This window comes from Panthera onca, chromosome C1 (genome assembly GCF_046562875.1).
Source record: "Panthera onca isolate mPanOnc1 chromosome C1, mPanOnc1 haplotype 2, whole genome shotgun sequence".
Classification (NCBI taxonomy): domain Eukaryota; kingdom Metazoa; phylum Chordata; class Mammalia; order Carnivora; family Felidae; genus Panthera; species Panthera onca.
This window is the reverse complement of record NC_138346.1, coordinates 19507437-19520159: the sequence shown is the minus strand read 5'-3', so window position 1 is coordinate 19520159 and position 12723 is coordinate 19507437. Positions and strand designations below refer to the sequence as shown.

Here is a 12723-nt window from a genome sequence, read left to right as displayed (position 1 = left end):
TATACACACACACACACACACATATATGTATATGTACGTATGTATATATGTATATATACATATATATGTATATGTACGTATGTATATATGTATATATACATATATATGTATATATACGTGTATATATACGTATGTATATATGTGTGTGTGTGTGTGTGTGTATATATTATATATATATATATATATATATAATATATATACACATTTTTTTTTTTTTCTGACAGCCCTTGGTGTGCCAGGCATGGAGAAGGAGCTGAATTGCTGGGCAAGGGGACAGGGAGGGAGCAGGCCATAGGCTCTGTTCCTCAAGATGCATCCACATAAGAGAAAGTCCATGTCTGGGGTTTCTGAATGAAACCAGGATTAGGCGTTGGGATTACACTCCAGTCTGGGGATAAATCAACCCATCTCTTGGCTTTTTTCAAGGGTGGGGATGAGGCCTCCGACTCATTGTCCGTATTGATCCTACACTTCCATGCTCTCCACACTGGGGCCCCAGCCTTTAGATCCAGCTGTCTAATCAGAGTCCGTGAGAAGGAGAGTACATGGGTCAGTTTATCTAGCCTCTGAGGCCAGAGCACAGGCAGCAGGGAAGAAAACAGGAGCACTGCCTCTCTTGCTACCCTCCCCAACCATCTCCCAGCAGGACAGAGAGCTTACTGGACTGTTGACAGCATTTCCTTCCCTTGTTCTGGGCCAGGGCCAGGGCTGGAGCCAGAAGGTTTGCCCAAATTTGTAGGTGTCACCACGCCTGCCCTCTACTTCCCTCCCACCGACCTCAACAACTTCTGGAACCCATCAGGAAGGCAGCAGTGCAGGGAGTGGGAGGCAGGGGGTGGGAGGAATGATGTGGAAATCCCACTGGGCTGGGGGGGCAGGATACCAGGGTCCTAGTCCTGTCTCTGCCACCCATTGTTGCATAATCCTGGTTGAGTCACACCCTCTGAGCCTCTGCGACCTTTTATCCTTCAGGGCATGGTTTACATGTCACCTGCTTAGGGAGGCCCTCTGCCATCTAAATTGGTCCTCTCTGTCCTTCATATCATTGCCCCCTCTGCTCACTCCCTTTCTAACAGCACACTTTGTAATCACACACAAGTATGTATGTATGTATGTATGTATGTATGTGTGTGTATATAAACATAAATAAATGCATGTGCAATTATATTTATTTGCTTATTTGGTTTGTTTCCTTGCCAGCAGATTCTAGGTTGTAGGCTCCGGGAACGTAGAGGCTGTGTGTCTTTGACCCTTGCACTCTCAGAGTCCAGCATAGTGCTTGGCACATAGGAGGCCAGAGAATGCTAATTGAATGAATGAATAAATGAATGCATGGCAGTTGGCCCAAGTGATCTTCCAGGTTCCTTCCAGCTGAAAAAGTTTGTCTAAGGTTTCCTGCCAAGAGGACCATTCCAGGGACTCTCCCAGAGTCCCCTGTTGGGGGAAGGTGGGAGGAAAGCCGGGCGGGGGAGGGGGGCGGGGGGACCTTCGAGCTTCGGTCCCCTCCCAGGCCACTGGAGATCTTGGACCCGGATTAGTGCAGGTCCGAAGCCCACACCGGCCCCGCCTCCCGGTCGGCCAGAGGGGGCGGGGCCAGGCCGCCTCCAGCCCGGTGGCATTCGGGGCGTGCGCCCGGCCGACGGTGGCGAGGGGGCGGGTTCGAACGCGAGTCGCCGGGCGGGGCGGGGCCAGAATGCCCCCCACGCCCCCCAGCCCGGCAGTGCAGGGGGCGGGGCCCCATCCCAGAAGGGTTCCCTGCCAAGGGGCCAGGGCAGAGCCGTCGCCTAGCAACGCCCCGCCCCTCCCGCCCCCGATCCGCCGCGGGCGCCTGCCCCCAGCATGGCCTGGCCAGGCTGGTCCGCGCCGTGGCTGTGGGTCGCCGGCTGCGGGCTGCTGCTCCTCGTCCTGGTCCTGCTCGCGAGCCCCCGCAGCTGCCGAGCGCGGCGGACCCTCCGCGGCCTGCTCATGGCGCGCAGCAAGCGGCTGCTCTTCCGAATCGGGTTAGTGTCGGGCTCCAGCGGGATGCGGGGCTCGGGAAGGCGGGCGCGGGGGGAAAGGGGACTGAGAGGCGGGGGCCGGGGGAAGGACTTGAGGGTTCGGGTGGGGAGGGGGCTGGGGGATCCAGAGCCAGAGAAGAGCGATCGAAGAGGCGGGCTAGAGAAACCTCTGATTTAGGGGGACTGAGGAAGAGAAGGAGTTGAGGGGGGCTGGAAAAATGGGATGCGTTGGGGAAGGATTGGAGCGGCAGACTAGGATGGCCAGGGAAAGGAGGCATGAGAGGACAGCTGAAGAAAAGAGCCAGATGAGGGGCTGGCGACAAGGGAACTGGAAAAAGAGGGCAGGTGCAGAACAGAAGGAATGCCTCAGACCATCAGAGTGTCACCGGGAACGGCGGGCTCCTTCCATGTGTCCCTGTCCTTCTCCCCATCACCCAGCTCCCCACCACACAGTGTAAGCGCTTCTGTCTCAAGCTAGAGTCCCAGCTGTGTAGGGACTCTGTCTCTTTCCTTCTATTCCCCGACCCTGGCCCGTGTCCAAAACCCGACTCTACTCACTCAGATCTATCAAGGTTCACTGACCTCCAATGACTTTTTCCTGTCAGACCCCCTTTCCTGAGTCCTCACTCTTTCCTTCCCCCTACTTTTACCCTTTCTTGGGCCAGACCAGGGCGGTAACCACCTCTGATCTGCCACGGAGACACTAAGAGCCTGGGAAAAAACCACAAGAAGCCTTCCTAGGGCCCCAAGAAGGCTTCTTAGGGCCCCTAATCCGTACCCACAGCCAGCAGGGCAAGGGGGCAGGACCTCAAGCTTGAGGGCAGCTCTGATGGGGACAGGAACTGTGGGAGCCCTGGCCACTGGCCAGGTTTGGGGGAGGGTGCAAGCCCGGGAATTTCCTGAGCTTCAGAGAGGACATTGTATGATTATCCCTCCTCCCCAGACCACCCCAGGTCTTCCAAAAAGCTTCAGCCCTAGGATTCTACTCAAACTCAGTCTAAGGAGGAGAGATCTAAAGGCCTGGTGGGGGGAAAACCAGAAAAACATGGGGGGAGAGAGAATCATGGGTGCCTTTGGGGCATTCACATCTCTAATGGCCCAAACATTGGTCGTATTCTTTTTTTTTTTTTTTCTATTTATTTATTTATTTATTTTTGAGTAATCTCTAAACCCAACATGGAGCTCGGGGCTCAAACTCACAGCCCCAAGATCAAGAGTCACATGCTCTAACACTGAGCCAGCCAGGCACCCAACATTGGTCACATTCTTGACCATGCTCCAACCGAGTCACCATTGCTCTGCAAATAGTGTTAAAATAATGAGCTTTACAAGCATTTAAATAATTTCATATCTGGGACCCACAAAATTTCTAGGAATTGTACAGCTCTATTTGGGGAAGGATTTTTAAAATTTACTTCTGGCTTTCAAAATCAGTAATGCTGAAGTCATACAAACAGCCTGAGGAAGTGAAAAATAGATGTTTCCACAAAGAACTGGAAATCAGAAGTCCTGAAATAAGAATTCCCAAGATTGCTGTCCCAGAATCCTGAGGTCTTGGATATTCGTAGAACTTAGGACCTGGGAGTTTCCAAATCCCAAAACTTGGAATTCTCGGAGAACTTCTTTGGAATTCAGTATTCCTGTTGGGCTTTCCTGTGTCTGGATTTCACCATTGCCTTGGAATCACCTCCCAAAATTTGCAGGGCAGAAGGGCGTGCCTGGAATCAGAATTCCAGACCCTGCCCCTCCATGGTCTGGGAAACAATTAGTCCAGTCCCTTGGGGGAGAGGCCGCTTGCTGCTGGGAGGGACAGGGGGTGTTAGCAGGAAATGGTCTGGGGGAAATGGGCAGGTGTTGCTGCTGTGGGGTTGCCTCCAGGAAGGATGGAGGGGGGGTGACGGGACAGGCCATGATGCGAAGGGGCAGAGTTCACGGGCACACTCCACCCTAAATGTGTGGCTGAGAGGAACACAAATAGAAGGTTCCATTGGGGGCTGGAAAGCAAGTGATGGAAATACTAAGAGGAGAGTAATTATTATCATTAATAACAGTAATCACTGGTGTTTGACAATTTTATAAAGGGGTTTCCTCAAACATAACCACAGCTGCCTTGGGATGGGGATGACTGGGTACCGCGGAGGGTAGATCCAGGCTAACCTGAGATAGACACACACATTCGAGACTCTGCAGGGCATGGGAGACAGTGAAGCACATGGCATGCGGGTTCAACAAATCTGCTTTTGAATCCTAGGTTTGTTGCTTAGTAACCATGGGGCCCTGGACAGATAACTCAGCCTCTCTATGCCTCAGTTGTTGGCGTCTGTAAAATGCGCCTGGTGATAGTACCTACTTCGTGGGGATCCTTTGAGGATCAAATGAAATTTGCATATTAAGTGCAAAAGGTCTGGCTCATAGTAAGTGCTTGGGAAATGTTAGCAATCGCTCATTCTGTAGCATGGAGAATGGATGCGAAGGTGGCACCAGCTAGGATCTTTCTGGAGCTTTCTTCCTTCTCCTGTTTTCCAAGCCTATCCTGTCCACCCACCCCTCAGGAAATCCCACATCCCTTTATTCATTCATTGAAATCCTAACTCTTCTGGGTTGGGATTGTGGGATCACAGATATGAACAGAGTCTGGTTGCTGCTTTCCAGGAAGAGGGGAAAGGAACATGTGAAAGGGACCCAATCTGGGGCGGGAGACAGGGCATGACAAGTTCCCCAGGGAGTGGCAGGTTATGCCTATGGAGGCTGGGGTCAAGGGTGTGGGACTCTCCCATGTGTGCCACCTACTTCGTGCCTCAGTTTCCCTTTTGCCCCTTTGCCTTCTCAGTGGTAGTTGAGGGGGTGTTGCAGAATGGGGCCCTGAGCAGAGCCTCAGGGGGCAGGGGTGAATGGGGAGCAAGGCTGGGCTCATCCAGGGCTGGGAATGTCTCACAGAACTGAGAAAGTAGATGGTAGCCAGCCTTTGGGGCTAGACAGTCCTAGGTGGCAAAGCCTTTCTACCCTCCCTGACCAAACCCCCTCTTCATTCCTAGGCATAGAGGGTCTTTCTTGACTCTCCCAACCTAAGTAAGACCAACTGGCCCTGGGACAAACCTTGCTTGCTCCACTTCTGCAAGAGGAACGCCCTCCTCTGGGGCCAGTAAGGTCCACTGACTTGATTTCAAGGAGTGGCAAGAATCCTGGGCTGATGATTCTTGAGTAAATGACCCACCTGCTTGTGACCTGAACGAAGGCTGGGGTAGAGGCAGTGGGCTGGGCCAGCCCCTGCATGAGGGGAGCAGAGGGTCCTTTTCCTTTCTGCAGGCCTCTGGGACCCTGGAGAGCTACAGCTCCAGCATCCACAGTGGCCTCTTTGCTGCAGGGTAGTTTCCAAAGCATGGCCCTGAGTGAATGTTTCCTTCCCCAAGCCACATTGCCTCCAGAATGGAGTCCACACCCCTCACCCAGGCCTTTGGGACCCTGGTACACCCCCTCCACACCTGGCCCAGTGCCATCTTCCCCAAGCCCTGAGCTCTTTCTATACTTCTGTCTGGGCCTGTCAGACCTTCCTTCCTCCCTACATCTCTACCTGTCGAGTTTTGTTGCATCCTCAAAGCTCACCGTTAAAATGTACCCAGGGGTGCCTGGCTGGCTCCGTCAGTAGAGCATATGACTCTTGATCTTGGGGTCTTGAGTTCAAGCCCCATGTTGAGTGTAGAGTTTAGCTTAAAAAAAAATAAAAGAAAAAATATATCCAAACTCTGAAAACACTTATCCCCACTTCCACTGTTAACACCCTGGGTCAACCCACAGTCTCTTCCCAGGCCTCCTCAATTGACTCCTTCTTTTGGCATCTGTACCCCCAAAGTATTCTCAGCACAGCAAATGGGACAAAACCGTTAAGATTTACGTTAGAAATGTGCCGCTTCTCTGCTCAGATCCCTCCAGAATGGCTTAAAGGCCCTCTGAGAGCAGCCCATCCCCCACCTCACCTGGTATGCTGTTCACCTTGCTCATTCTGCCCAGTCAGCCACTTCACTCTTCCCGGAACATTCCAAGACAGGGTTACCTCTGTGCCCTGCCACTGCTGTTCTCTCTCACTAGAACCTTCTTCCCCCTGATGGCCACATGGTTTGCTGCCCCACTCCCTTCAGCTCTCTGCCCAAACTTCACCTTACTGGGGAGTCCTGCCCTGACCACCCCCTGTAAAAATAGCAGCACTCACACCCCTGTACTCTATCCCCTCTGCCCTGCTTTATTGTTCTCCATAGTACGTATCACCATATGACATCCTATATATTGACATGTCTATATGTTTATTGGTTTTCTCCCCCAACCAGAATATGAGCCACACGAGGGAAGAATCTCCTTTCACTCCTGTATCTCAGCTCCCAGAACAGTGCCTGGCACAGAGGTGGCCCTTGTTACAAGTTTTTGGAATGAATGAAAAGCTTGGCCCCGGTGCCATCTTTTCCATGAAGCCTGCCCTTGCTCCCCAGTCAAAATTCATCTCTGCCTCTGTCGTGATCCTTGGCACTGGCATCCCCCTTAGAGCTTTCATTACACACTCTTGCTTGTTCTTGCATTAGGTGTTCCCAGATCTGATTCCCCCACTGGACTCCAAGCCCAGGGAGCAGGACTGAATCAAGAGGGCCTGGCATTGGGATGAGGTCTTCCTCATCCAGCAGGGGAAAGCTGAAACAGACCAGAATCCAAATCACACAAAACCCAGGGTTCTTGGCAGGGATTATAGGCAGGGAGACATGGCCAAGAGGCCTCCAGCAATGGCTGTGCCTCTGGTCCTCCCTGAGAGCCCTCAGCAGTGACTTCTCCTCCCTCTGGGGGGGATGGATGGAGTCCTGAGAGGACTGTGAAGGCTGCAGAAGCCCAACCCGGGACAGGCATAGAGACTGGAGATAGGCCCCGTGGTCTCCCAGGCAGGCTTGTTTTTTGTTTGTTTGTTTTAAATTTTTTTTAACATTTATTTATTTTTGAGACAGAGACACAGCATGAATGGGGGAGGGGCAGAGAGAGAGGGAGACACAGAATCAGAAGCAAGCTCCAGGCTCTGAGCCATCAGCCCAGAGCCCGATGCGGGGCTCGAACTCGTGGACCACGAGATCGTGACCTGAGCTGAAGTCGGACGCTTAACCGACTGAGCCACCCAGGCGCCCCATTGTTTGTTTGTTTTTTTAAGTTTATGTATTTATTATTGAAAGAGAGAGTGCACAAGGTGGGGAAAGGCAGAGAGAGAGAGAGAGAGAGAGAGAGAGAGAGAGAGAGACAGAATCCAAAGCAGGCTCCAGGCTCTGAGCTGTCAGCACAGAGCCCGATGCAGGGCTCGAACCCGTAAACTGTGAGATCACGACCTGAGCCCGTCAAACGCTTAACTGACTAGCCACCCAGGCACCCCAGGGCAGGCCTGTTTTGACCACGTGCAGGTACTGCCCCTCTCCTGGGCATGGAGAACTCTCCCCCCGCCCCCGCCCCCCCACCAGGCATGCTGGCAGCTTCAGGAAACTCACTCTCTAGGGCCATTTTAGCTGTCTCATTAACTTCAGTTTCCTCAGTTTTGAGAAAGCGTAAAACATTGAGCCTCTTTCTGTTCCTAAGGGCCTGTTCCAGCACAGCTCTGTGCCCTGGTCGCCTTCCAGGCCCCTCGGCCCTCAGACAGCGTTTCTGGGTTTGGTTTCATAAAGAGCGTCAGGTCAGACGCAAAGCCTGGGGCAAGCTGGGTCCTGGGGGATCGGAGGGCAGATGCCCAAAGGACCTCTTGACCAGAGGCCTCAGCCACCTGGGCTTGCCCATCGGGTCCCAGTGGAGTCTGGGGCCCAGGCTAGATGGGAGAGCTAACGAGAGCCCTCAGGCCTCTCTCGCCAGGGATAGGGAGACTGCCCGAGGGAGGAGGGGAAGAAGAACTCCATTGTGTGTTCTCCCTGGGTGTCTGAAGGAGGGGGGGAAGGGGTTGTGTCTCAGTCCCCAGCTGAGGCCCCATGGGGCCTCCCAAGGGGCTGGAAGTGCAGACTCAGAAGCCGGAGAAGCCACACTCTGTTCAGTGCGGCTGGGAGTGAAAGGTGTGCCAGTGAGCCCTCACTGGGGTGGCTGTTGCTGTGTCCCAGCCCTGACCCCCCTGACCCCTCAGGGCAACTGCAGGGAATCACCTGAGGCAGGCTGTCCCCCTCTCCCCTCTCCCCCTTCCCCCTCCCCCCTCCCCAATCTGCACAGTGGTTTTTCTAAGTCCCAGAGGACCAATTAAGGAACTTTCTTTTCTTTTTTTTTAAATTTTTTTTTTTTTACGTTTATTTATTTTTGAGACAGAGAGAGACAGAGCATGAATGGGGGAGAGCAGAGAGAGAGGGAGACACAGAAACCAAAGCAGGCTCCAGGCTCTGAGCCATCAGCCCAGAGCCCGACGGCCCGGCCCGACGTGGGGCTCGAAATCACGGACCGTGAGATCGTAACCTGAGCTGAAGTCGGACGCCCAACCGACTGAGCCACCCAGGCGCCCCAGGAACTTTCTTTTCTTTTTGGTGAGGTGACAGTGAGTAGTTCTGGGCCCCAGAACTGCTGGATGAGAATCTGGGTGGGGGTGGGGGTGCAGGCAGAAGAGGAAAAGGTAAGAATCTTCTTGTTTAACCAGCAACCCCAGATCACTCTGATGCAGCTGCCCCAGGCACGCATACATCCCAGCTTCCTGACAATGCCTGGGAACCCCATGGCAGAGAATTTGAATCCCACATCGGCCCTGGGGTGTCTACATCATCTTGTAAATCATGTGACATCATGTGACCTTTCGGGGCTGAGCTGCTCTTTCAAGGAGGAGGAGCACCCAGTTTCACTGAGAAGGAAACTGAGGCTTGGGGAGTGAGTTCCTGCTTCTTGCCTCTGGCAACAGAAGAAAGGAAGCTGTAGGGGCCCATTATATGGGGCAGTGACTTCCAGCTAGGTGGGAGGCTAGGAGATAGGACTGGTTCTTCCCAGTAAGTGCTTCACATTTCCTGGCCAGGGTCTGTTCTGCCTTCCCACTCTTCTGCATCTGGTGCATGATGCTACCCATGGAACCATCAACCCAGTCATACATCCAGGATTGGGAATCAGTCAAGATTTGAAAGGGGCCTTCAGGATTCTCCAGTTTAGGGTGTCTTACCCTGAGGCCTATGGGGTCTCGGACCCTCTGCATTCATCGGTAAAATGCCACACATGTAATAAGTTCGGCCCAAGTCTGAGTCTCAAAAATGCTAAAACCAGGGATCCAAGAGGTTCCAGTGGCCAGATCCTGGGTTGTGTGTCTGGGTCACTGAAAGTGACCCCAACATGGCATTTTTTGTCAGCAGAGGCCCTCAGAGGCGTTGGGTCTGCCCCAAAATAGTTCAGGCCCACTCATGTCATTCTTCCCCCTGATTTGGGTTTGGGGAGGGTGCGGATTCTAGCGGTCAAGGGTGTGTACTCCAGGATCAGGCTGCCGGGGATGAATCTGTGCCCCACCGCTGGCCTTGGTGTGATCATGGGCGGCCCCCTCCCCACCTTTCCGGGCTTCAGTGTCCCTGTCTATGAAATGGAAGATTGGTAGCAGCTGCCTCCAGGTCACTTGGAGGCCGACTGGAGGCGATTGATGGGAGGCACCTGGGAGGCACCTCGCTCAGCTTGGGCTGCCCTGAGGTGATGTTGGGGAAGAATGGACCAGTGAGCTCCAGAGCTCAAACACACATAGTTAAACTGACAGACACACTGTAGGGAAAACAGATGATCTGACAATAGTTAACCTGCCTGTGCAGACCCCCTTCCAGTGCTTCCTCCAGCTCCTCCATTCAGGGGCCCTGGGTCCAGACCCCAGGGTCTGGGCAGCTGGGATTTTGTGCCTTGTAACACAGCCCACCCATGTCTTTGAGTCTAGTGACCTGCTTCTCAGAGCACCTTGCTTGGCCAGGTGCGTGGGTGCAGCAGGGGTGGGGGGGGGACTTGAGAGGCAGGTGGGGGAGCGGGGGAGGGGCAGAGGTGGTTGAAACTTGGGCCCCACAAGCCCCCACTGGGCTTCACAGGGTCCACAGCCAGGCCTGGGGCCCACTGACCTGAAGGAACACCTTCCATTCCAGTCACTTTAACACCTGGATGTTTGCCCCCCACCCCCACCCCCCCGCCCCAGCCTTTCCTGGGCATTCAGCCAGCATTTTCTGAGTGCCAGTTCTGTGCTCTACTAGTGCAGGGGGCCTCCCAGGGGGGTCTGGAGGAGCCACGAGGAGCAGGCTGGGTCACCAGCCAAGTCTGCCTCCCCCATGCATGGCACTCACTGATTAGACACCGGATAGAAGTCGATAAGGTCCCTGCCACTGAGGGGCTCAGCTCCTGCCACCCCCAGGGGTGGGGGTGGGGTGATGGGGGGTGAAGCTGAATGTTCTAGATGGAGCAGAGGAAAGTGGCTTTCTGCTGGGGTAATCAGGGTGGGTTTGAGCAGAGTCCTGAAGGATACTTAGGATTCCAGTAAGAGGAGAAGGCCTGGAGGGTATTCGAGGCCAGAGACCTGCAGGAGCTGAGGCAGGAAGGTAGCTTGAAAATTTAATGAGTTATTTCAGGCATTCAAAAGAAGATGGATAATATAACAACCTCCACCCCCACAGCCCAGCTTAAGGAACAAAATATTACTGACACTGTGAAGTCCCTGTGGCCACCCCCGCAGCCTACTTCCTTCCTGCCTCCGAAGGAAGCCTGCTAACCTGCACGTTGACCATACGCTCAGATGCCTTTATTCTCTGACTACATACATCTGTATCCCCAAACAGTACAGATAATGGTTTGGTGTGCTTCGGCATTTTTAATAACTATTGTCAGATTGTCTGTTTTCCCTACAGTTTGCCTGTTAGTTTAATGCTGTGTGTTTGAGCTTTGTGCACGTTGAGTGAGACCTGGTGCTCTGGATGATCGTGTGGTGACACTCTCCTGTCACCAGTGGGGAGCCAGCGAAGGCTTTTGAGCAGGAGCAGGACTCATTCAAAGGTGGCGTTTTAGGAACTTACATTTTTCCAGTGGTTTACGGTTTGGTTCAGAGGCAGAGAGCTGAGGAAAGGAGGCTTTCGTAGAGACCTCGTGAAGAGCTTCTGGGGCCTCTTCCCCGGGGCAGCCCGTCTTGGGGTTGGGGGGAGCAAAACTGAGAGGGTTCTGTTTTGGTAGCATGTGGCAGGGACAGGGTGAAATGGTGGCCTAAGCTGTGCCACTGGGAGGATGACGGGGCCTTTCCCAGAGAGAGAAGACATGGTGGGAGGGGCTGACGAGCATGGTTTCAGACCCCAGTGATCATGACACCCAGCCAGCACAGGAGGCAGATGAAGAAGAAGCCACAGCTCTGGGACTGGAGAGAGTCACGTGGGGGTCACTGTCAGGGGAAGAGCAGGCCTGAGGACAGGATCCCAGCAGTCACTAGGTCCTTGCCCCCACCCCAGGTCCTTCCCCTGCTCTGGACAGTGATCTAGACTCAGGCCCATAAGGGCCACCTTGTCCCTCTCTCCCACAGCCAAGCAGGGCACAGATCTCAGGCCTGGCGTCCATTCCCAACTTTCTCCATCTCCCCACTCCTCCACCCTGCTCCCTTAAACGGCTCCCTCCAACACTGCAGGCCGGCAAGCTCCCAGAAAGGGAAGTCAGAGCGTGTGCCTCCCCGCTTTAAGAACCACCAGCAATTGGGGTACCTGGGTGGCTCAATCGGTTAAGCGTCCAACTCTTGATTTCGGTTCAGGTCATGATCTCACAGTTTGTGGGTTCGAGCTCTGCATAGGCCTCCCTGCTGATGGTGCAGAGCCCTCCCCCCTCAGCACCCCCCCCCCCCCGGTTTGGGATTCTGTCTCCCTCTCTCTCTGCCCCTCTCCCCACTCGCTGTCTCTCAAAATAAATAAATAAACATTAAAAAAAATAAAAACCACCAGCAGTTTCCTGCCCCCTTCCACTGCCTGGCCCTGCCCACCCCTCTGACCCCTCTCCTGGCACTCTCCATCCCTCTGGCCCTGCCTAGAGACTCCCGAGACCTCCTGGCAACTCCCAGAACATGTCCCACTCCTGCTTGCTTCGGGGCCTTAGTGCTGCTGCATCGCCCAGACAGTCCGCACTCCCTCTCTGATTTCCATTCCCAGCTCATTTGTGACCCTCAGAGAAGAGACAGGCCTTCCCGGAGCACCCTGTCTCCAGTAAGACGGGCTCCCCTCTGCTGCCCTCTTCCACCACCAGCTGCAGTTAGCTCACTTGCTTGCGATTGATTTGTTTCCTGGGTTGGTGTCAGTTGGCCACTCCCCTCTCTATGTTGGCAGGGCCCTGCCTTGCTCTCCGCTGTCTGCACCATGTCCAGCACGTGCAGGAAATAGTTGCTGAAAAGAGTAAATGAAAGAAAGCGGCCTTGTTCACGGCAGCCTCTCAGGGCACAGTCCCTCCCTTTGTGGATCTTGACCTTCGCTGGGAAATCAAGCACATATAATAAGCATCCAATAAGGAAGACAAGGGAACATTTATCAGGTCCCTCCCAAATGTGGACAACCACGTTCTAACAGCTGTGAGGGGTGCCCGGCTGAATTCGGGAAGGAAGCGACAGTTGCTGAGCCTTCCCCCCACCAGGCCCTCAACTGACTGTTAACATTTGTTACCTTGTCTTATGTCACTGAATTTTCACGCAGGCCCGCAGAACTAAATAAGTCATGGTATCACCACTTTATAGATGAGAAGCCCAATCTAAGAGACCAATAACTTGCCCAAGGACACTGGGCTG

At 53.8% G+C, this 12723-nt stretch overlaps 1 protein-coding gene across 3 annotated transcripts in view; it reads left to right on the top strand.

Moving 5' to 3' along the window:
• The window catches only part of PNKD (PNKD metallo-beta-lactamase domain containing), a 60220-nt gene that overhangs the window by 38103 nt on the left and 9394 nt on the right, over positions 1 to 12723 (top strand). Inside the window, exon 1 of one of the 3 annotated variants that reach the window (XM_060623543.3) lies at positions 1655 to 2000. The exons of the other annotated variants lie outside the window; for them this stretch is intronic. Coding sequence (XP_060479526.1) covers positions 1840 to 2000 — 161 coding nt within the window. The 5' untranslated portion in view covers positions 1655 to 1839. Of the gene's footprint in view, positions 1 to 1654; positions 2001 to 12723 lie in introns of those variants that run through there. 3 annotated transcript variants of the gene reach the window in all.